Source organism: Meles meles, chromosome 11, assembly GCF_922984935.1.
Source record: "Meles meles chromosome 11, mMelMel3.1 paternal haplotype, whole genome shotgun sequence".
Lineage (NCBI taxonomy): Eukaryota > Metazoa > Chordata > Mammalia > Carnivora > Mustelidae > Meles > Meles meles.
The window spans coordinates 27,834,554-27,857,154 of NC_060076.1; the positions used below are offsets into that span (position 1 = coordinate 27,834,554).

Below are 22,601 nucleotides of genomic sequence, written 5' to 3' on the forward strand. Positions count from 1 at the left end.
CAGCACTATTATGTTCTTTTTAAAGTTTTTATTTTAATTCCAGTTAAGTAATGTACAGTATTATATTAGTTTCAGGTGTTTTTAGTGCACCTTTTTCCTGTATTACTTTCTGAAGTTTTCAGAGTGACTATATTTTGCCTGGGCTCTTTAAAGAGATTTTTTTTGCATTTCCATATTAGTATTTTAAAACCAGAAACACGTTTTGTTTCTATTTTAACAACAAAAAGCTAATAGTAACAACAGCCACCAAAATTTTTCTGTCAGATGATTTTGAATGCCATGTGGTGAATTTGTTTTCACGTGGTCATTTTCTCTTTTCAGATTTTGTGTCTGCAGCAGCTTTGGATACTCAGTCACATAGTGTAAATCGGTACTCATATTCCATCAGAGTTTCTTCTACTCAGCATGTTCTTCATAGCAGCCTTTACATCCTTGTTCCTCAGACTATAGATGAGAGGATTGAGCATGGGAGTCATTACTCCATAGAAGAGAGAGATGAGGGCTTCAATGATGTCTTGATTTTCAGCACCAACAGAGCTTTTAGATTTGGGCTTTGCATACATGAAGAAGATGGTTCCATAGAATATAATTACTACCGTTAGGTGGGCTGAGCAAGTGGAGAAGGCCTTACGTTTTCCTTCCGTGGAAGGGATCCTCAGAATAGTGGTGACAATAAAAATGTAAGAGATAGAAATAACTAGCAGTGGAATAACCAGAACAATCAGATTTGATCCTGCCATGCTGATCACATTGATTGAAATATCAGCACAGGCCAATTTTAGGATAGCCAGAATTTCACAGACAAAATGGTTAATGACATTATTAGCACAGAATGGTAACTGCATTGCAAGAGATGTCTGCAACACTGAGTCAACAAGCCCAGTGGCCCAGGACCCAGCTGCCATGGGCACGTAGGTGTTTTTCCTCATGATGACAGGGTATCTCAATGGGTAGCAGATGGCTACATAGCGGTCAAGTGCCATCATGCCTAGAAGCACACACTCTGTGGCCCCCATAGCAAAGGAGAGAAACATTTGCACCATGCACCCAGAAAAGGAGACCCTTTTCCTTACTGTCAGAAAGTTGTCAAGAATTAGTGGGACAGAGGAGCTGGTGTAACACATGTCCAGGAAGGAAAGATTACAGAGGAAGAAATACATGGGGGTGTGCAAGTGAGAATCATAGATGATTACTGAGATAAGGACTCCATTTCCCAGAAGGATCATCAGGTACATCCACAAAACTAGCACAAAGAAAACTGTCTGGAGCTTTGGGTGGGCAGAAAGCCCAACAAGGACAAATTCTGTCATCATGGAATCATTGGTCCTTTCCATTTTACATATACTCTTTCTCCAACAGCACTCTGGATGGTAGAATAGGAATTTGTTAGTGCAGTATCTGCAAGAGCTACATCTTTTAAGAATCATATTCTGTGTTACTGCTGTTCTATATTTGGATGTAACAGTATAAGTCTATGGCAGATTTCTCACTGAAAACCCAGGCCACCAGAGCAGGAATCTTAACCTGGTTTTCTCAGGGTTAAGAGAGAGTACATTTGATTATAGGACATTTGGATCCCAAACCAGTTTATTGCCATTCCTAGTAATTCTGCCTCTTAACATATTGACTGCAAGTGAGCGGTCTATAGGCTGGATGCAGCAGAGAGATGTGTTTTGTTCGACAGTCTTTTCAGCACTGTGTTTTAAATTTGAACCACAGGTCAACATTTTACTAGCAGGAGATATGGTATAAAAATCTATACTTCAACTTATTTTCAAGTAAATTATAATATTTTAAATTATTATACCTATTTCCATCTTGGAGCTCAGTTACAAATTATCCATTGAATTTGAAGCATGTTCTCCATTCCACCAGATTGCCCTCCTCTCTCTCTTATCTGCTTGCACTGAAAGTGAATATTAGTTGCCAATTAACATGTTATTCTCAGTTGATTTCATTCATTAATAATACCTGATGGGATTGTATATGTATCTGAATTTTCAACCCATAGCTGCAGGGCCACCTTATCCAATAGGCACTGTAGGCCTACTATACTGTTAAAAACCTATAAAAATGTTTTTATTTCTTTTAAAGTCTGAATAACATGATAAACTTTTGACCTTTTGTATATAACATTAGTATATTTATCTTTATATCAAAATAGTTGTAAAATATAATTTTTAATATTATTTCATGGAGGAAAGGGCCCATGTTAGCAAAAGTGTGCAGGGACCATCAAAATTATAATGCAGTCCTGTATAATCAAAGCACTTTTCAGAGCTTATTTTGGCCTGCTGGTGACATATCTGCACAAAGCCTCATTGAGGACAGTGGCTTCATCGAAGAGAGGGACATATCTTTATATTACTCCAGTAACTATCTCCATACAGTGCTGAAATATGTGTCCAAATAACTTTTTCTTACATTTTTAAAATTTAATTTCTTTTCAGTGTAACAGAATTCATTTGTTTATGCACCACACCCAGTGCTCCATGCAATATGTGTCCTCCATAATACCCACCACTAGGCTCCCCCACCCTCCCACCCCCGCCCCTTCAAAACCCTCAGATTGTTTTTCAGAGTCCACAGTCTCTCATGGTTCATCTCCCCCTCCAGTTTCCCTCAACTCCCTTCTCCTCTCCATCTCCACATGCCCTCCGTGTTCAAATAACTGTTTTTTTTAATGTGTTCAAATAAATGTTTTTAATAGAAATAAAGTGAAAAGACTTACAAAGCCAATTTTATCACGAATAGAGACATAATATTATATATTGTAGTCTCCACTTAATTTGTTTATTTTCACCTCATACAAGGACTATCACTGAGAGATCTGCTGTAATAATAGTGCTTTCATTCAAAGTGTACACATGTAACTAAACCAGTGATGTGTAGCCATTATGTTTTAGCAAACCAAATTTATACAGAAGCATAGCATGTAAAGGAAAGAAGGAATTTTCTCTGATTGGAGTTACACTGATTTGCCAAAGAAGACAAAGTACTATTCCTTTCATACCCTAATTACTTTTTCTCCAAACTCAGTTTGGTTTAAGAGGATTCTAAGGGGCATAGTTTGAAAACCACCAATATAGTGAGTTAGAAGTAATATTAATAATCTGCGTTTTAATAGTTTTATTAGAAATGACAGTACTAAAATAGTAGTTTGTGTATTGATTACTCAATGCCAGATACATATCTAAATTCTTTTATTCATAACAATCCAAAGAAGCAGGGATTATTATTCCTTAAACATTTAGTAAACATTTGGTGGCACCTGGGTGGCTCAGTGGATTAAAAGCCTCTGCCTTCGGCTCAGGTCATGACCTCAGGGTCCTGGGATTGAGCCCTGCATTGGGCTCTCTGCTCAGCAGGGAGCCTCTTCCCCTTCTCTCTCTGTCTGCCATTCTGCCTACTTGTAATCCCTGTCTGTCAAATAAATAATAAAATATTTTTAAAAATTTGGTAAATATTTGGTAAACATCATAAACAAATCATGATATAAATGGACTAGAGACAATTAAAAGTAACTATTTCAAGAGGTGCAGGAAATGAATTTGGTGGAGGTCAATTCATAATTTTCATATCAACTATTTGAAATTTCACAAACATGAGATAACTTCTTAATCTTGAGAGAAAACTATGTGCCAAAAACCTACATACATTATTATTGACCAATAATTGAAACAGTTCATACATTCTCATGATCTGTGATGAGATACAGATGCCCACTCTTACATAGATTTGGTAGTTCTGATCAAAATCATATATGGGATAAAAATATAAGAGTGCCAAAAAAAAAAACCTGCCATTTTCTCCCAAATTAGTCTCTACATTTAATCAAATGTATTCAAAAGTTTAGTTAAAATTTTTTGAGGAATGTGAGTATTCATCCTAAATTTTATGTGGAAGAATTAAAGTATACAACTTAGTTAATTTTATAAAGGAAAAATAAAGGAATCGTTCGTATTTGAAACACACTGCAAAGCTACAGTGATAAAAATATGATAATGGCTCAAGGACATTTAAATAGTCCATTGGAAATGAGATCTCAGATATAGACATGTGTATACAGGAATTTGGTAAATCATAATATTGTCACCCCAAAGCAATGAGGAAGCAACAGCTTAGTAAGTCGTGTTAGGAAAATGTCTTTATGTATGGAAAAAGGTAAAATTAGATCCTTGGATTACCATATATAAAAGTTGAAACCAGGTGAATTAAAAATTTAAAGGTGAAAAAAAGAAATTACAAAATTAATAAAAGAAAATATAGGAAATCCTTGTGAACTTATAGTGGAGGCAAAAACTTTTAAAACAAGATACAAATGGCATAAACTATGAGGCAAAACTTGGTGGACTTAATCCATTAAAGGGCATCACAGATAAAGTTAGAGAACTATAGAAAGGAGTTGCAATATCTAAAACTGACAAGTAACCCTCTTGATAGAATATACAAATGAAACAAAGAAAAACCACAAAAACCAAAAACGCTTTTGCTAACCCAAAAGGTAAAGCTTTAAACCAATAGATAACTGGTCAAAGGATATGAATTAGTGATTCATGGGAGGTATTTCCTAAGCGGCTAATGAATATATGGAGGGATTCTCACACTTTGAACATCAGAAAAATGCTCATTAAAACAGCCATAACATATCATTCATGTTCACTAGAAAAGTAGATAATAGTTAAAGTTGGCAAGGATATGGGGAATTATATTCTGTTGGAGTGTACACTAGTATACTAGAAAACTCTCTGGTTGTATTGGACCCAATGATTCTAGTCTTGGAAATATGTTCCAGATAAGTTCTTGCTCAGGACTATAAGGAGGTAAGCATGAGGATTCTCATCATTGGACTGTGACGAAAGGGGGTTGGAGAAGCCTGGATACCCATCATCAGAGTAATGGTTTTATCGCATGTAAGAATGCATTATAGAACACTCTGCAGAAATGAGCAGCAAATGAACTAGGCTCCACAGAGCAATATAAATAGATCTCTGAAGAAGTGTTTAAAAAGTAAGCAGTGGGGGGCGCCTGGGTGGCACAGTCTGTTTGACTCTTGGTTTTGGCTCAGGTTATGATCTCAGGGTCTTGAGATTGAGCCTGGAGTTGGGCTCTGCACTCAGCAGAGAGTCTGCTTAGGTTTCTCTCTCCTTCCCACTCCCCCCAAATAAATAAATAAATCTTTAAGAAAAGTAAGCAGTATTGTGATTTATGGCACAATAAAATTTACATATAAATTTAAGATACGTATTTTACAAGGTACCTGCATTTTAGGGACAAATCAAACAAATTTTTGTGAAATCAGTGATTATGGGAGAATATAGGAAGTTTTGTAAAGGCTGAGGAAAAGAATGTATGGAGGGAAATAATGTAAAATACAGAGGAGTATGATTAACTAAAGCCTAAGTTTAAAGGGAACACGTAAAAACACGTAAAAATCATAGAGAGCAATATAGGGCATATGCCAATGAAGGAGCTCTGATTTTAAAAAAGAGTATAGTTTTAATTGAGGGAACTATCATAAATGTAAAAATAAAGGAAAATTGACTTCTGACTTCATAAAAACAATACACAGTGGATTGGAGGGAAAAAATTAAGGTACTTAAAAGGAAAAAAATGGACTAAAGTTTAGTTAGATCAGACATTTTACAAAACAAAGTTTTAATTCTAGCTAAGGAAATGTCAGGCATAAAATGGTTGGTCAGTAATGGGGAATGAAATGAAGTCCGAGGGTCTGTGAGAGGCAGTACTCATCCAAGAGATTCCGAGTCTTGTGGTCCCATTGGTAAGTGTCCTTAATGTAGAGAGAGATGACTCTGGAATTCCTATTAGCCTGATTCCACTAAGTATACTATTCACATAAATGACTCCCTTGATTTGGTGAGATGAAATGAGAAGCTGGCCATCCAGGTCACTTGTGTAGAAAGAAGAATGGACTGAGCAGGGAGTTGAGTGGATTGTTCTCTATCAGCCATTCTGTTTCTCATTGTAAAGCACAGTACTTACACTGCTTCATAATAGGATCTGTGAGTGAGTGTAATCAACCCCTGTGGTGAGATCCAGCCTCTTCTTGTTTTAACCAATCAATTTTGAGTCTATGGGGCAAAAGAATAGAATGTGGACCTTGATAAAACCACAACACATCACAGCACACCACACCACAGTAGTGCAGTCTGTTGGTAGGAAACCAGGTTTCCCTGGGGGAAGCCTCAGTCATCATACACGTTTTATTCAAACTACAAAAGAAAGTACAAGCAAACTTCAAAGAAGAGATTATCTGAGAAAGAGCCAGGATAGGTTATTATATCTTGTCAATTGAATTTAGCCTTGATGAGCTGGCAGGAAAAAGTCTTAGGTAATAGCATGAGGCAAAATGTGTCAGCTAGGCTTCTAGGTAAGAAAACAGTGTATAGGGGTACAGTAGTCAGAAAAAGATGGAAAAAAAGAAGTAAGATTTGCCATTTTTGATACATATTAAGTGTAGCATTAAGGAATTAAAATTTATTCTTCAGGCACTTGAGAACTCTTAGGATTTTTTTCCAGGGGATATTAAGGATGAAAAAACAGAAAAAAAAAATTAACATGGAGGCATTCTTCAAGATCACGTACTTTTCTCACTACTATGGTACTGTGACCTGTGTGCTTGGTAGGTCTGTAATCATTGTTTTTCAGGGCAATCATTGATTGGCTCCTCCTCCAGCTTGTAGTGACCCTGACTCAAAATTAATCTTTTGGAATTAGAAACAAAATAGTTCATTTTAGGTCAAATCGTATCATAAAGTTTTATTTCCCTTGGCAAAGGCACAATCCTCCCATTTCCTCTGGGTTCTTGGCTTGGTCCTGTTATAGTCTGTGAAAATTAAAGTGCATCTACTTCCCTTTGAGGTGAGACGAATACTCTGTTGGGTCTTAACACAGCTAGGTTTTAACTGATTGCTTTAGTTATTAAACTAACCAAAGTAATAACAACTGGCTCATTCTGCCTGGGTTTTTCCGTTTTCTTTTTCATTTTTGAGTTGAAGGACACTTCGAAAGGTACCCAGAGGAAAAGTAAAACATCCCAGTTAATAAATTAAAAGATTGATTCCCTGGGAGTCATAGGAACCCAACCCTTTTGCTATTCATGCTTAAAAAAAAAAAATCCTCCCCTAGAAAATTTTCCATCCCTAGAAAATTTCTCTTCCAGAAGTGTTTATTAAGGTATTACTCATTAGGTGAATAAGACACAGCCATTTTGTCTTCACTTTACCCTTAGTTGTCCCAGCATATGTTGGACATTGTAAGCAATGGTAGTCAAATGTACATGAGCTGAAAGAAATCTTGGCTGCATCTCTTATGAGCTCTGTAACATTGTGCTAATTTTCTAGCTTCCCTCAGCAACTGTATGCTCACATATATTGGGGCAGCATGTTCTGAATTTAACTGTGATTACATATGCTGTTTATAGTATAGAGTAGTAACTTAAAACATTTCATTCTTCCTTGGATCATAATTAGTCGCAATTAAAAGACAGTGAGACTCAAGTATCATATGGTTTTACTTATTTGTGGAGCATAACAAATGACATGGAGGACATTGGGAGATGGAGAGGAGAGGCAGGTTGAGGGAAATGGAAGGGGAGCAGAACCATAAGAGACTATGGACTCTGAAAAACATCCTAAGGGTTTTGAAGGGGCAGGGGTGGGAGGTTGGGGGAACCAGGTGGTGGGTAATAGGGAGGGCAGGTAGTGCATGGAGCACTGGGTGTTGTACAAAAACAATGAATACTGTTACACTGAAAAAATAAATACATAAATTAAAAAAAAAAGACAGTGAGACTCAAAATTGCATTCTGTGGACACCTGATTCACATGCTAGGTAGGTGAAGGCTACACTACTTTTCAGATTGTAGGTTTCTTTGTCTGTAAAGTTACCAATAGTATCATCATACATTTAATGAAAGAATCCAATGATAAGATACAGTGAAAGCACTTTGCAAGCTGAATGTAATATCCAAATGCTCAGTCACTAATTCATTCAACACATACTTAGCAGTAGCCTTGTGTGTGGTAGGCAGTATAACCAGAGGTGGTGGTGAGCAAATGAAGTCAGTATAACATCTATTTTTCTTAGGACCAAAGGATAGTTCTTTATAAAAATATTTCAGTATTTCTGAAACAACTTAATTTTCCCCTTTATGATTTTATAATTTTGAAGTTTCAAAGGAATTGTCCTATGCTACTGCCTTTTCATTTTAGAAACAAGGAAAGCAATGCTGAGAGAAGGTACATGACTTAATTAGTGTCCTATGCCTAATTAACAATGGTGGGAAGCAAGCATTGTCTGGTTATAAAGCTCACATTCTGAAACACTGTATTATCTTAGAGAAATGTGTTTTATGTTAATCTTATTGGTTTTAGTGATAATTGGAGAGAGGCTAACTTAAGTAAACTTGGAATCCAGCAGTATGACGACACATCGAGAATCTGACAACCGCAGGTATGATCCACAAGCTAAATTTCTGCTACAAATTAAAGCATTTAGCACAATGTAGGAACAGAGGGAGTAGATGCTCAGATTTTTTTTTTCTGGGATATTACTGTTAGCCAAGATAAATCCAAGTCAGTAGTAATCAAAACAAGACAGGTTTAAGGGACCTCTGGTGGAGTTTTGCTCACATATATTGGGGCAGATCTATTTTCTGTCAAAACTATTTTCAAGTCAAAACTTGAGTCAAGTCAAAACTTCAAGTCAAAACTCACTCTGGGGGGCACCTGGGTGGCTCAGTGGGTTAAGCCGCTGCCTTCGGCTCAGGTCATGATCTCAGGGTCCTGGGATCGAGCCCCACGTTGGGTTCTCTACTCAGCAGGGAGCCTGCTTCCTCCCCTCTCTCTGCCTGCCTCTCTACTTGTGATCTCTCTCTCTCTCTCTCTCTCTCTGTCAAATAAATAAATAAAAAACCTTAAAAAAAAAAAACTCACTCTGGAACTCAGGGGCATTAGGATAAAAGAGGTACTGATTACAATGATCCTGATCCAAGGAGCTTTCAGAAAGGGTTCATGGAAGAGGTAGTGTAAGTTTATTTGTATTTATAGAGTTAGACATAGGAATCATATTTTTGTCTCAATTACTTTGAATTCAACAATTATTTTCAAATACAGGTGATATCATATCTCAACTATTCAAAAATTTTTTAAAAATGTGGTCATAGTAACTGTGGAAGTTGGTCAATAACTGTATTGCAATTCCACACGGTTGGAACAGAGAATTTTTTTTCAGCATATTATAGGTCCAACAGTGTTCAAATTGCTAGGCTGCAATGCACCTGTTCTGCAATGCTGTCTTTAAGAATTAAAGAACACCAAATGGAGGTATTTATTGTTCTCATACTATCTGCTGTGAGGAGCGAAGGGAAGGCAGAATAAATGTTTCTGAAGAGGCAGGTGTGGCAAAAGAACACTGAATTTAATTTTAAAGTGCTTAGATTTGAAACCCAAAGATTTGGAACCTCTTTTTTTCCTTCTTTAATTAAAGCCAGTTGCTACCTAAGAGCTTTGTTGTGAAAATTACTCAGCAGTTCTCTAAAATTTAATGTAAAGCCTTATAACAGTAAATGAAAGCTTGACAGATGGAAAAATTAGATATATTCAGTTATAGCATATAAAATTGATTTCTTACCCATAATTTGAAAAAAATTTACAAGGAAAGAAGATGAAATATAATGTCATTTATGTACCTTTGAGCTTGAGGAATGGTTTCCTTTCCTTGATTTGAGTTGTCTTCTTACTTAACAGTTGCTTTGCTTCATAGCCTCAAGTAGTGCTCTCTACTTTTCTTGTTTATGTAATAATTTTCAGGATCAAGTGAGGGAATAGTAGTGAGATTTAGGTAGCAAGCAGGATGCTTATAATTATTTTCTTCAAATTTCAATTTGCTAGTAGTTTATTACTTTGATAAAGCTGGTAGATGAGTTTATTTAGAATATTCTCACTCTCAGGCCCAGTTTCTAGTTCAATATCAGAAAAAAATATGTAAGATGATCTGTAGATTCTGAAGGCCTTTGTAGTTATCTAAGTGTGTGTCTACATTTTGAGCCCTGGAAACATCCTCCAAAAGACCAGCCATTAACCCAGTAAGGCAATGTAAATTCTTTTTGGGGCAAGCCACAGAAGGATCCAATATTTGCAACAAACTAATGTTAAGAATGTAAACATGGAGGATTAAAAACTTTTCAAAACTCCAGGGAGAATGTAGTTGGATCCAATTATAATGTATAATTGGTATATTTTTGTTGTCATGCAACTCAAATAAGAAATGTATATCACCATCTACATTACCACAGTATTTGATAATTTTGAGACTCAAACAGAGGGTGCCTGGGTGGCTCAGTCCTTAAGCATTTGCCTTTGGCTCAGATCATGATCCCAGGGTGCTGCGATCCAGCCCCACATCGGGCCCCCTGCTTGGCGGGAGCCTATTTTTCTCTCATCCACTGCCCCTCCCCCTGCTTTCTGGCTCTCACTGTCTCTGTCAAATAAATAAATAAATAAAATCTTAAAAAAAAGACTCAAAGAGAAAAATAGTCCTTATATATTATCTGAACACTTCCCATGATTAATATTATAAAGTGCCTTCATTTGAATAGTATTTTCAAATATCTAACGTGCTTCCCAGCATACTACCATGAATTAGAATGTTGCATCCCCACTCTGCAATGAGTGCAGGAAATTTAGATTAGAAGAATGTGAACAATTTAAACTGATAGTTAGATGTCAATAAAATATTAAAAATGAACTTTATGGGGCGCCTGGGTGGCTCAGTGGATTAAGCCGCTGCCTTCGGCTCAGGTCATGATCTCAGGGTCCTGGGATCGAGTCCCACATCCGGCTCTCTGCTCCGCAAGGAGCCTGCTTCCTCCTCTCTCTCTGCCTGCCTCTCTGCCTACTTGTGATCTCTCTGTCAAATGAATAAATAAAATCTTAAAAAAAAAAAAAAAAAAAAATGAACTTTATTTCCTCTTTAGTTTCAAGCTGAACTTGAAACATATGTAGTAGAATGTAACCTTTTATTAAACACAATTCCTCTCTGACATTAATAACTAAAGTTTGCATTTTAACTCAATTTTTGCCCCAGAAATGAGTCTTCCTTTCTCAATATTTTTCTGTGAAAGCTTTTTTAGACAAGCCTATTTTTTCCAGTTGGTAATTTCTCCATAGCCTTCTACATATTTCTTCTTTGGTTCACTCTAAATGCTGCAAGTTATGCTCTTCAGGCATCTAACATTTACTGCCACATAATGATACAAACAACTGAATGGGGGTGGGGCATTTCCCCTGTGCTTAACATGTATTTAATTTAACTAATTCTTATTATAATCATGTGAGATACATTCTATTATTTTCATTTTAAAGATTGAGTAACTGAGGAGCAAGAAGATGTTATTTATTGCCCATGATACGTGTATGGGATTGAAAACTACTTAATGGCAGAGCACTTTCTATTTTATTTTTCTGTATCACAGCACCATCTCAAGATGTACCTTCAGCATGGTGGATGCTCAGAATATATATTTGTAGGTAGACAGGCAATTTTGCCATATACATTGAGTTCCTCAAATGCCACTTTATATTTTGTATATTAGGAAATTATTTCACTTCAATACTGGAGTAGTACTTTTCATTGAAGAACCATTGAAGAAGAAAGGATCCTGAATGGACACAAAACTTGAGTCCTCTTTCCCTAATCTCTTTCTCTGTCCCTTAAGCCTTAAAAACTTGAAATATGTATGTTTTATGTGCTATCTACATTTCTAATTGACATATAATGTTCTGTGAGCTTAAGATGTACACTGAGTTGACTTGATACACTTTTATGCTATACTATGAACACTACCATAGTGTTAGCTATCCATCCATCACAACATATGACTGTCTTTTTGTGTGTGGTGAGAACATTTAAAATTTAGTCTCTTAGGGCATGCGGCTGGCTCACTTGGCTAAGCATCCGACTCTTGATTTCAGCTCAGATCATGATCTCGTGGTTGAGGAATCAAGCCCCATTTCGGGCTCTGCATTCAGTGTGGGGTCTGCTTCAGGTTCTCTCCCTCTCCCTCCCGACCCCTCATCCCTCTGTCAAATAAATAAATAAATAAATAAATAAAATCTTCTTAAAAATCTTTTTTTTAAAAAAGATCAAGTTTCTTGGCAACTTTTAATATATAATACAGTATTGTTAACTACAATCATATGCTGTGCATTAGATCCCATAATTTATTAATCTTCTAACTGCAAGTGTGTACCCCCTGATCAACATTTTACCAATTCTCCTACCCTAGAGCTGCTGGTTACCATCATTCCATTTCTGTTTCTAGGAGTTTGGCCTACGTGATTTCATACAGTATTTGTCTTTCTATGTCTGACATATCTCACTTACCATAATGCCCCTATGGTCTATCCATGTTGCCCCAAATGGCAGGATTTCCTACTTTTTTGTGGTTGAGTAATATTCCATTCTGTATTTCTACCATCTCTTCCTCATCCATTTATTGGTTTGATAGACACTAAATGTTGTTTCCATATCTTCGCTGCTGTGAATTATGCTATAATGAGCATTGGAGTGCAGATATCTTTTTGAAACCTTGTTTTTATTTTCTGTGGGTATATATCCAGAAATGGAATAGCTGGGTTATATGGTAGTTGTATATTTGAGGAATCTCCATATTGTTTTCCTTGTGGCTTAGGGAATTTTCAGTCCCACCAATGGTACACAAAGTTTCTTTTTTTTCCCCCACATCCTCATCAATACTTGTTATCCCATCTTTTTGAAGGTATCCATTCTAATAGGTATGAGGTGATATCTTACTGTGATTTTGATTTGCATTTCCTTGATGATTAATGCTATTGAGCATCTTTTCACATTCCTATGGGCCACCTCTATGTTTTCTTTGGAAAAATTTCCATTTAATGTGCTATTGTGAGTGTTGTGAATTGTATAAGACTGATGATTCACAGACCTGTTCCCCTGAAATAAATAATACATTGTATGTTAATTTAAAAAAAGAATTATATTCAATCATCTCTAATACATATCATAACCTCCCCCACAAGTCTATTCAGTTCTGCTGCCCATATTAAAACCAGATTTTTTTAGTTGTTGAGTTGTATGACTGCTTTATATATTTTGGACTTTAACTTCTTATCTGATATATAGTTCAAATATATTTTCTCACATTCCATAGGTTACCTTTTCATTTTGTTGATTATTTCTTTTGCTGTGCAGCAGCTTTTTAGTTTGATGTAGTCCCACTTGTGATTTTTACTTTTGTTGCTTGTGCTTTTAGTGTCAACAGACTAATGTCAAGGAACTTTCCCCCTGTGTTTTCTTCTAGGAGTTTTATGATTTCATTGGTCTTTTTATTGTTGTTGCTTTTTTCTGGTCTCTAATTTATTTCTTCTTTGATCTTTGTTACTTTCTTCCTATGTCTAACTCTGGGCTTAGTTTGTCCCTCTTTTTCTAGTTTCTTGAGATGTAAAGTTAGTTTATTTGAAATCTTCCTGTTTTCTTTTTAAAAATTTTAATGTATGTATGTATATATGTATTTGAGAGCACACACAAGTCAGGGGTGGGGGAGGGACAGAGGAAGAGGTAGAGAGAGAATCTTAAGCAAACTCCTTTGTTCAGCATGGAGCCTGAAATGGGGCTTGATCTCGGGACCCTGAGATCATGATCTGAGCCAAAATTAAGAGTTGAACACTTAACCAACTGAGCCACCCAGGCAATCCTTCCTTTTTCCTTAATATATACATTTATCACTGTAACCTTCCTTCTAATAACTGTTTTTTTTTTTTTTTAGCATCCCATCGATTTTGGCATGTGCTATTTTCCATTTTCATTTGCCTAAAGATATATATATATATATTAAAGATTTTATTTATTTATTTGACAGAGAGAGATCACAAGTAGACAGAGAGGCAGGCAGAGAGAGGGAGAGGGTGCAGCAGGCTCCCTGCTGAGCAGAGAGCCTGATGCGGGACTCGATCCCAAGACCCTGAGATCATGACCTGAGCCGAAGGCAGTGGCTTAACCCACTGAGCCACCCAGGCGCCCCTTAAGATATATTTTTTAAAAGTCTTTTCTTAATCCCTTTGTTGCTCATGAGTGTGCTGTTCAGTCTCCAGGTGTGTAAATTGTCTAGCTTTCCTGTTGTTGATTTCTAGTTTCATACCATTGTGCTCAGAAAAGATACTTGGTATGATTTCAATCCTCTTAAATATTCTAAAACTTGTTTTGTGGCCTCTCATATGATCTATCCTGGAGAATATTCTGTGTACATTTGAGAAGAATGCTTTTAGATGGAATGTTCTATATATGTTTGTTAGGTCCATTTGGTTGAAACTATGGCTCAAATCAAATGTATTGATTTCCTGTCTGGATAATCTCTCCATTGCTGAAAGTGGGATATTGAAGTCTCTTATTATTATGTTAGTGTTTATTTCTCCCTTTAGATTTGTTAGTATTTAAAAAATATATTTTGGTGCTGTGATGTTGAGTACATGTATATTTACAATTGTTACATTTTCTTGATGAGTTGACCTTTTATTTTATTTAAATTCAGTTAATTAACATATAGTGTATTATGAGATTCAGAGTCAGAGTTACAGTGATTCATCAGTTGTATAGAATACCCAGGGCTCATTACATCATGTGCCCTCCTTAATGCCCATCACCTAGTTACCCCACCTCCTCCCTCTCCAGCAACCCTGTTTGTTTCTTATAGTTAAGAGCTCTTATGGTTTGTCTTGCTCTCTGATTTTGTCTTATTTTATTTTGCCCTCCCTTCCCCTATGATCCTCTGTTTTGTTTCTTAAATTCCACATATGAGCAAAATCGTATGATAATTGTCCTTCTGATTGACTTATTTTACTTAGCATAATACCCTCTAGTTCGCCCATGTCATTGCAAATGATAAGATTTCATCTTTTTGATAGCTTAGTAGTATTCTATCACACACACACACACACACACACACACTTACACACACACACACACACACACACACACACATCTTCTTTATCCATTCATCTATCAATGGACATCTGGGCTCTTTCCATACTTCGGCTATTGTATGTTCCATACTTTGACTATACATTGCTGCTATAAACATTGGGGTCCAAGTGCCCCTTTGGATCATTACAATTGTATCTTTAGGGTAAATACCTACTAGTGCAATTGCTGGGTCATAGGGTATCTCTATTCTGAACTTTTTGAGGAAACTTCATACTGTTTTCCTGAGTGGCTCTACCAGCTGTATTCTCACCACCAGTGTAAGAGGTTTCCCCTTTCTCTGCATCCTCACCAACATCTGTTCTTTCCTGATCTATTAATTCAGCCATTCTGACTGGTGTGACTATGTATTTATCTTTACTAGTGTATTGTATATTTTTATATGTTTTCACATTACTAATTAGTGTTCTTTCATTTTGACTTGAAGAACTTTCAATATTTCTTATAAGGTGGGTCTAGTGGTAATGAACTGTTTCCTCAGCTTTTGTTTTTCTAGGAAAGTCTTTATTTCTTCTACATTTCTGAAGGATAACTTTACTGAAACTCAATGTTAATATATACAGTATACATCAATAGATGTTCTTAAAACATTTTACTTCATTAATATGTTATCTACCTATCAGAATTCATGCCCCAAACTATCTGTTCTAGACTTTTTTTTTTTTACTTTTGTGGCCTTAAATATGAATTAACTTTTGGCCTATGGATTTATTTATTTGTATTTTTGTCTATACTTCTTTTAATTCCAAAAAAGTTTGGCAATGGCATCCTGCATGAAATTAACTAGTCCAAAAGAATGTATACAAAGCAAGCAAACAAATTAAATGACAATATTCTTAATTGACAGAAAATATCTGTTTTATTTCATTTATAATATCTAGGTGACTTTTCAATTTCAGTATTTCATTTTGGTAATTATCATTTGAATTACTAATTTCTTACATTGAATTAACTCTCCTTTGGTAAGCATATTTTGAACTAAAAAACTCACATTTCATAAGGTTAGTTTTATGAATATTTGCCCCCTGTTTCCAAAAGTTACATGAGTAGGAGAATGTTGTTTCATTTTTGAGCTGTGGTTCAATCACAGTCTATTCCTAGCACCACTCTTAACTGGGTCTTTGGGACACTCTCCCTAACACTCCAAGAATTTTCTCCATTCCACAGATCTCTCATTCCAACCTTAAATTGTTCTGGGAATTGGGGAACAATTACAACAACTGTTGCATAATAAATATTTACTCTTCCATATCTGTGGAATCAAGCATTGTTTGTTGAATCAGAATGCTGCCATGAATACTAAGAAGAAAGTAACTGGGTCTTCTAGGATGTAGAAATAATTTATCAGTATATAGGTGAGTCTTTAATACCAAGACACTGTACCCTTTCAATCTATATTTAAAGCTATTATTAATATGATTTGTAATGTTAATAATCTGATACAATACTGATACCAATTTATTGTCAATAAAATACAGCTGTGAATCATTATTTTTGATAGTATTTCACTATTATTTCTATAATGTCTATTAATCTTTAAAGCAATTTCCTTATGCTATCTCTTTTCCTGATAATATCCTAGCAAGAAAAGTAGAGCAGGTATTTTTATCACTATTTTACAAATGAGAAGACTGAGGCTATAAATTAGGAGCCGAGAACCTCAAATCAAAGACTTTTATTTTAGATTGAGGCACTTTTCTCCCCATGCTAAAGCCATGTCATATATATATTTCAATGACTATTAGGTGATCCTCTATACTTATAGTGCATGAACTGTTAATTATCTGTGTAAGATGGCACTTTGCTGGTACTGCTTGAAAGATACTTTAAAAAAAAATTAAGACCTGCTGCAAATTAAATATAACATATTGAAGTTTTCCTGATCTTTAAGCCACAAATACTACGTAGGGTAATTGCTTAAGAGTTTAGGAAGTCAGCCTTTATGTATTAAGTCAATCCCCTCATCTATTATGTGCAGCCACTGTGTTAGGCTTAGGTGTTAGAGGGATGATCTAGACAGACAAGGTCCTTCTCCTGTGTCTCTTCTTATCTCACAATATAACAAGATAACCAGTTTAAAGAGAGCTGGGAGCAGATGTAGCAAGATAAGCTACTTGAGCTTGTCTTGAGCAAGACAAGCCTGGCTCAAGAAAGGTTTGAATTAGTGAGGGATTTCCTGCCCAGGAGAGAAAGACTGGGATAGGCAGGTTAGGCGGCCTCAGATGTGTTGTCTGGAAGTTGTCTGGAGCAGGAAGCCAACAGGCTTTCCAAGCCTGGACCTTTTGGTCCTTCCTGGAACATCTCCAGGTAGCCTAGTAATGCGTGTCTTGCAGTTTTCTTCTTTTTTGCATTAGTGACTAGGTTGATTAGAGTACTCATGTCCCTTATCCAGTGCATCCTCTGACCAATTTCTGATCTTGGGAGAATTTTGATTTATTATAAGAAGTAGTGTAGAATGATTGACCCTTCTCTCTGGGCACTGTCGAATGAATATAGTCAATTTGTTTTTGTGACCCCAATATTTCTACAGTTTTTGCTAAGCATTCCCTTCTGTTGATAATTTGTATTCAATTTTAATGATACCAGTAAGTCATATTAATAATGTAAAGATAATGGGCTTTGGATCATTCCTCTGCTCTTTATTCCAACTGAACCAATTTCAAGGCACATAGGATCCTGAAATAAGAGTTGGCTACATAAATGAAATGAAGATCTTTCTTCCTCTACCTTTCTTCTTTCTCCCTTTATGTTCTGGACTGAAGCTGGAAAAAAGAAAATTAACAATCTCTTTATGGCTATTTTTTCAACTCTAAAATTGAGATTTTATTATTTTTTATTTTTTAAAGATTTATTTATTTGTCTGACAGAGAGAGAGAGCATGCATCCAAGCAGGGAAGTGGTGGGAAGAGAAAGAGATTTTGTGGGGCTCCATCCTAGGACCCAGAGATTGTGATCTGAGCTGAAGGCAGACACAACCAACTGAGCCATGCAGGCACCCTAAAATTGAGATTTTTATATTCCCTTGTCTTTCTGTTCAGAGTTGAAATATTTCTATTGTGTATTCTTAACTAAAATTTTTATGTACTGAGAATTTGTTTGAGTTGGACTTTTGTTGAGTTGGACTGCTGGCTCTAAGTAATACCTGTTCTACAGTAATTTTCCCAACTACTGTCCCATGACAAATGAAGCGGTAGAGTGGGGAAAGAGTGGCTCTGCTGAAATTCTCAACACTCTTAGCCCATGGGAAGCCTAAATTTGTGATTTTGCCCCATGTCAAATCTGGTGGTGATTCTGGAAAGATCAGTTTTCACATCAAGTTGGTAATTAGTGACAATTCCATTAATCTACACACCTTAATTCTGTGTTACATTTCTGATAAAAACTGTCATAAAATCATAGTATGATGGCAATTTTTGGAGAGTACTAATACCACAGGATCTAAGCCCTCAACCCATGCTCTGTGCTTTGTAATGACGGACCCTTTCCTTACCAAAAGAAATGGCAAGTTCTCTGCCCAACCTTAGAGACTCTCTGTGTACCTACTATGCTTTTCTTTTCAGATGTGCTTGCCACCACCCTTCCTCAGAAACTTCCTTGTCCAGAAATGTTGTGCTCTAGTTACTCCTAACTTTGACTCAACTTCTCACTTTTGGGGTACCCCACTTCCCCTCTTTTCTTCCAAACCTTTCTAATTCCCATGCTTCCAGATCTGGCCCAAGTCTGAAATACTTCCCAACTTCTCCCTTACATGATTTATTTCTCATAAACTTCTTCCTTATGGGAAAATTGGTAATTTTTACTCAAACTCCATAATGTGATTATATTTATGATATCTTTTCATGTGTGCTTTTCTTATATTCCTAACTGAATTGTGAGCTTTGTAATGGCAGTCACTTTACATTATTCTTTAGTTTATCCTTACTGTGCTTGGATAGTAGGTTGACTATCCAACCTACTAGGTTTAAGGTAGGCTGTCAGTAATATTCCAAAGCTATTATAGTAGTCTGGCACAAGTTTAAACTGCTTTTTTTTTTTTTTTCAAAATATGTCTTTAATTATTTTTTTCTTAAGAGACTATAACAACATGATATGAATTTGAAGCTTTCTGTAAAACACAAAAGGATTGGCCTTCCAATCCATAATAAGGCAAAAGAAAATCAGTTTAGATCAGAAAAATCTGGATATTCTGACAATTCAGTGTAGATTAAACCCTTGCTACTCAAAGGCTTTTAAGACCTTTGCATAAGTACTACCTGCCGACTTATGAGAAATGGAGAATCTCAGGAACTGCCCTGAACTCTAAAACAGAATCTAAAGTTTTTCAGGATACCCGGATGATTCGTATGTATATGAAAACCAGTAAAGCTATGAATTAGACTTTTTTTTTAAAGGATCTCTGTGTCCAGCGTGGGGCTTGAACTCCTGACCTGAGATCAAAAGCCACATGCTCTATCTACTGAATTAGCCAGGCACCTCTGTGAACAAACTTGATCTGAGCCTTGAGCTTCATTTTATTATTTACTATCTGGTTAACTCTGGACAAGCTCCATCTTTTATATTTGGAAAAAAATGGGGCTAGTGTAAAGAATGATTATATTTTGTAAAGCATACAGTGATGCATATACACACATATATGTTTACATAAAATATTTAAACCTTATTACTGTTTTCTTAGGTTAACTTAAACAAGTCAAGATACACTGTGAAGTTACAGAATAAAAATAAGATAGAGACTATGTAATGTCCTCCAAAGATTGTGACATTCACACAGAGTTGATCTCTGCAGTTGTCTTGTCCTAGGAACAGTCACATAAGATACTAAGAGGGGTCTGGAATATGAGATCAACAACTAACTATATTTAAATAGACATTAAATTTTGTTTTATGCTATTCAATATATTATTATTAAATGTCTATAAAATGCACAATTAACTGGCTAACATAAGGTATATAATGTCAGAGATAGAAAGAGATATATAGAGAGTTGCTGTGAACTGGTGACCATGATGTCATTGCTAAACCCCATTTCTGGTCCTTATTGAGTAGACTTTGCCATCTCCACCGCTTGCTTTCTGGGGCAGAGGAAGTTAGGCTCATAGTTGGTAATTAGTCAGTAGTTTTGGAAACCTGAACACACAGGAACATGTCAACAGCAGGAAAGGTTACTTCTGTATGTTTGTCTGGTCATAGGTAGAGCTTCGCATGTTATCAGTGGGCATCAGCACTCCTGTCATTCCCGATTTCACTGATTCCTAGTCACACACATTGTTGAAGATGACTGGATGTCAGAGCTTCAAGCAAACACTCCTTTTAACACCATATAAAAATGGATTGTGCAGGTAATTTGTAACATTTGTTTCTTGGCAGTGAATATATATTGTTTTTGATCTTCGCTTGACATCCTGAAAGCAGATGACATGGATAAAATTAATCAGACATTTACATCAGAATTTCTTCTTCTGGGACTCTCTGGTTACCCAAAATTTGAGATCATTTACTTTGTTCTAATTCTAGTAATGTATCTAGTGATTCTGATTGGCAACGGTATTCTGATCATAGCAAGCATCTTTGACTCCCGTCTTCACACCCCCATGTACTTCTTCCTGGGCAACCTCTCTTTCCTGGACATCTGCTATACATCCTCCTCTGTTCCCTCAACTTTGGTGAGCTTAATTTCAAAGAAAAGGAACATTTCCTTCTCTGGATGCACAGTACAGATGTTCATTGGGTTTGCAATGGGGTCAACAGAGTGTTTGCTCCTTGGCATGATGGCTTTTGATCGCTATGCAGCCATCTGTAACCCTCTGAGATACCCTGTCATCATGAGCAAGGTGGTGTATGTACTAATGTCTTCTGTGTCATGGCTCTCTGGTGGTATCAACTCAATTGTACAAACATCTCTTGCCATGCAATTGCCTTTCTGTGGGAATAATATTATCAATCATTTCACATGTGAAATATTAGCTGTCCTTAAGCTAGCTTGTGCTGACATATCCCTCAATATTATCACCATGGTGATATCGAATATGGCATTCCTGGTTCTTCCGTTGCTGGTCATTTTTTTCTCCTATATGTTCATCCTTTATACCATCTTGAGAATGAACTCAGCCACAGGGAGACGCAAAGCCTTTTCCACCTGCTCAGCACATCTGACTGTAGTAATCATATTTTATGGTACCATCTTCTTCATGTACGCCAAGCCCAAGTCTCAAGAATTGCCTGGAGAAGACAAATTTCAAACTTCAGACAAGCTCATTTCCCTGTTTTATGGGGTAGTGACACCTATGCTAAATCCTATAATCTATAGCTTGAGGAACAAGGATGTAAAAGCTGCTGTAAAATATCTTCTGAACCGAAAACCTATTAAGTAAGTATCTCCTATACAGAAAGTGCATGTCTTTGTGTAATAGGCATGAAGATGTACTCGTAGGTCAATGAGTAAAAACCTTTGCAGAAACTATAGTTAAGGAGAGATATTTTTATTTTTCCCCTTCCCTAGTCCTACTCAACTAGAATTACTAAGAACTGTAATTCACTTTCAACTCACTTTCCAAAATGTGCTGATCTAGAGCTCACAAGCATTCTATTAGAATTCTATTAGGATTTCATCCTTGGTGATATCTGAGATGAGTGTTTCTGGTGGTTTGTGTGGACACATAATAGAAAATAATCACACATAGGTTTGGAAGTAGGCAAGGGTACAAAATTTTCCATTTGACACCACATCGATGACATTGGATAGACTATTCTTTGTAAGCCATAGTTACCTTACTTGTAATAAGGAAATAAAACCCAGTTTCAGTGTCATTTAAGGTTGCAATAAATTGGAGAAATAATCTAACATAGTGCTACTTCACAGTGTCCTAGAATTTCAGAATTGAAGCTAAGACTCCAGATTGAGCACTAAAAGTTACTACTGAGCATCTCTTTTACCATAAGCTAGTAATTTTGAGAGCTAAAGCCTCCTCCTGAAAGTCAATCTGTTAATATAAATCATACTGTGTTTGCCTTTCCCCCATACCCATATAAAGAGAAGCTCAGGCCCAGGAAAGAAATAATTAAGGAAGTTGTCTACCTTATGGAGAATGCACAATGGGTGGCAGGAGGCATTTCTCTATAGTCCCTGAGAAAGAATGGAAAATTGTTTTTTCCAAGTCAAATTGAGGGTGTTGCAGAAGAGCCCTTTAAGATTTTGGAGTCCTACAAAGAGAGCCTGGCTGCTGGCTTGATTGAGTGGAGGCCTGCAGGGTTCTCGAGGCTGCCAGCTGGCGGGGGAGCTAGTCTAAAAGTGGGAGGAAGGTGAGTATTCTCTGCCAGATTAAACAGAAATATTTCAAACCTGCCTGAGGTGTTCTTACAAGTTCAGAAGGAGTGGTAAAAACAATGACTGGGAAAATAAAATCATTTCTTACATTTTCCAATGAATTGAAACTCTTCAGTAAGTCTCTTATGGTTTTTTTCTTTTTTTTTTTTTTTTCTATTGATTCCTTGTCTAGAAGGCCATTGCTGAGAGAAGGGTTATCTTTGGGCCACACCATCTATCTTTTCTGTCATCCCTTAGC

The 22,601-nt window shown here is 36.3% G+C and overlaps 2 protein-coding genes across 2 annotated transcripts; one reads left to right on the top strand and one right to left on the bottom strand.

Annotated features, from left to right (window-relative positions):
* Positions 1 to 374: 374 nt before the first annotated feature.
* LOC123953201 (olfactory receptor 13C8) lies at positions 375 to 1,334 on the bottom strand. The gene has a single exon (XM_046023230.1). The coding sequence runs from the start codon at positions 1,332 to 1,334 to the stop codon at positions 375 to 377; it is 960 nt and encodes a 319-aa protein (XP_045879186.1).
* Positions 1,335 to 20,375: 19,041 nt separating this feature from the next.
* Positions 20,376 to 21,410, top strand: LOC123953171 (olfactory receptor 13C3). Its single transcript, XM_046023181.1, has one exon. It carries the CDS (start codon positions 20,457 to 20,459, stop codon positions 21,408 to 21,410), a length of 954 nt encoding a protein of 317 aa, XP_045879137.1. The 5' UTR covers positions 20,376 to 20,456.
* Positions 21,411 to 22,601: the final 1,191 nt, after the last annotated feature.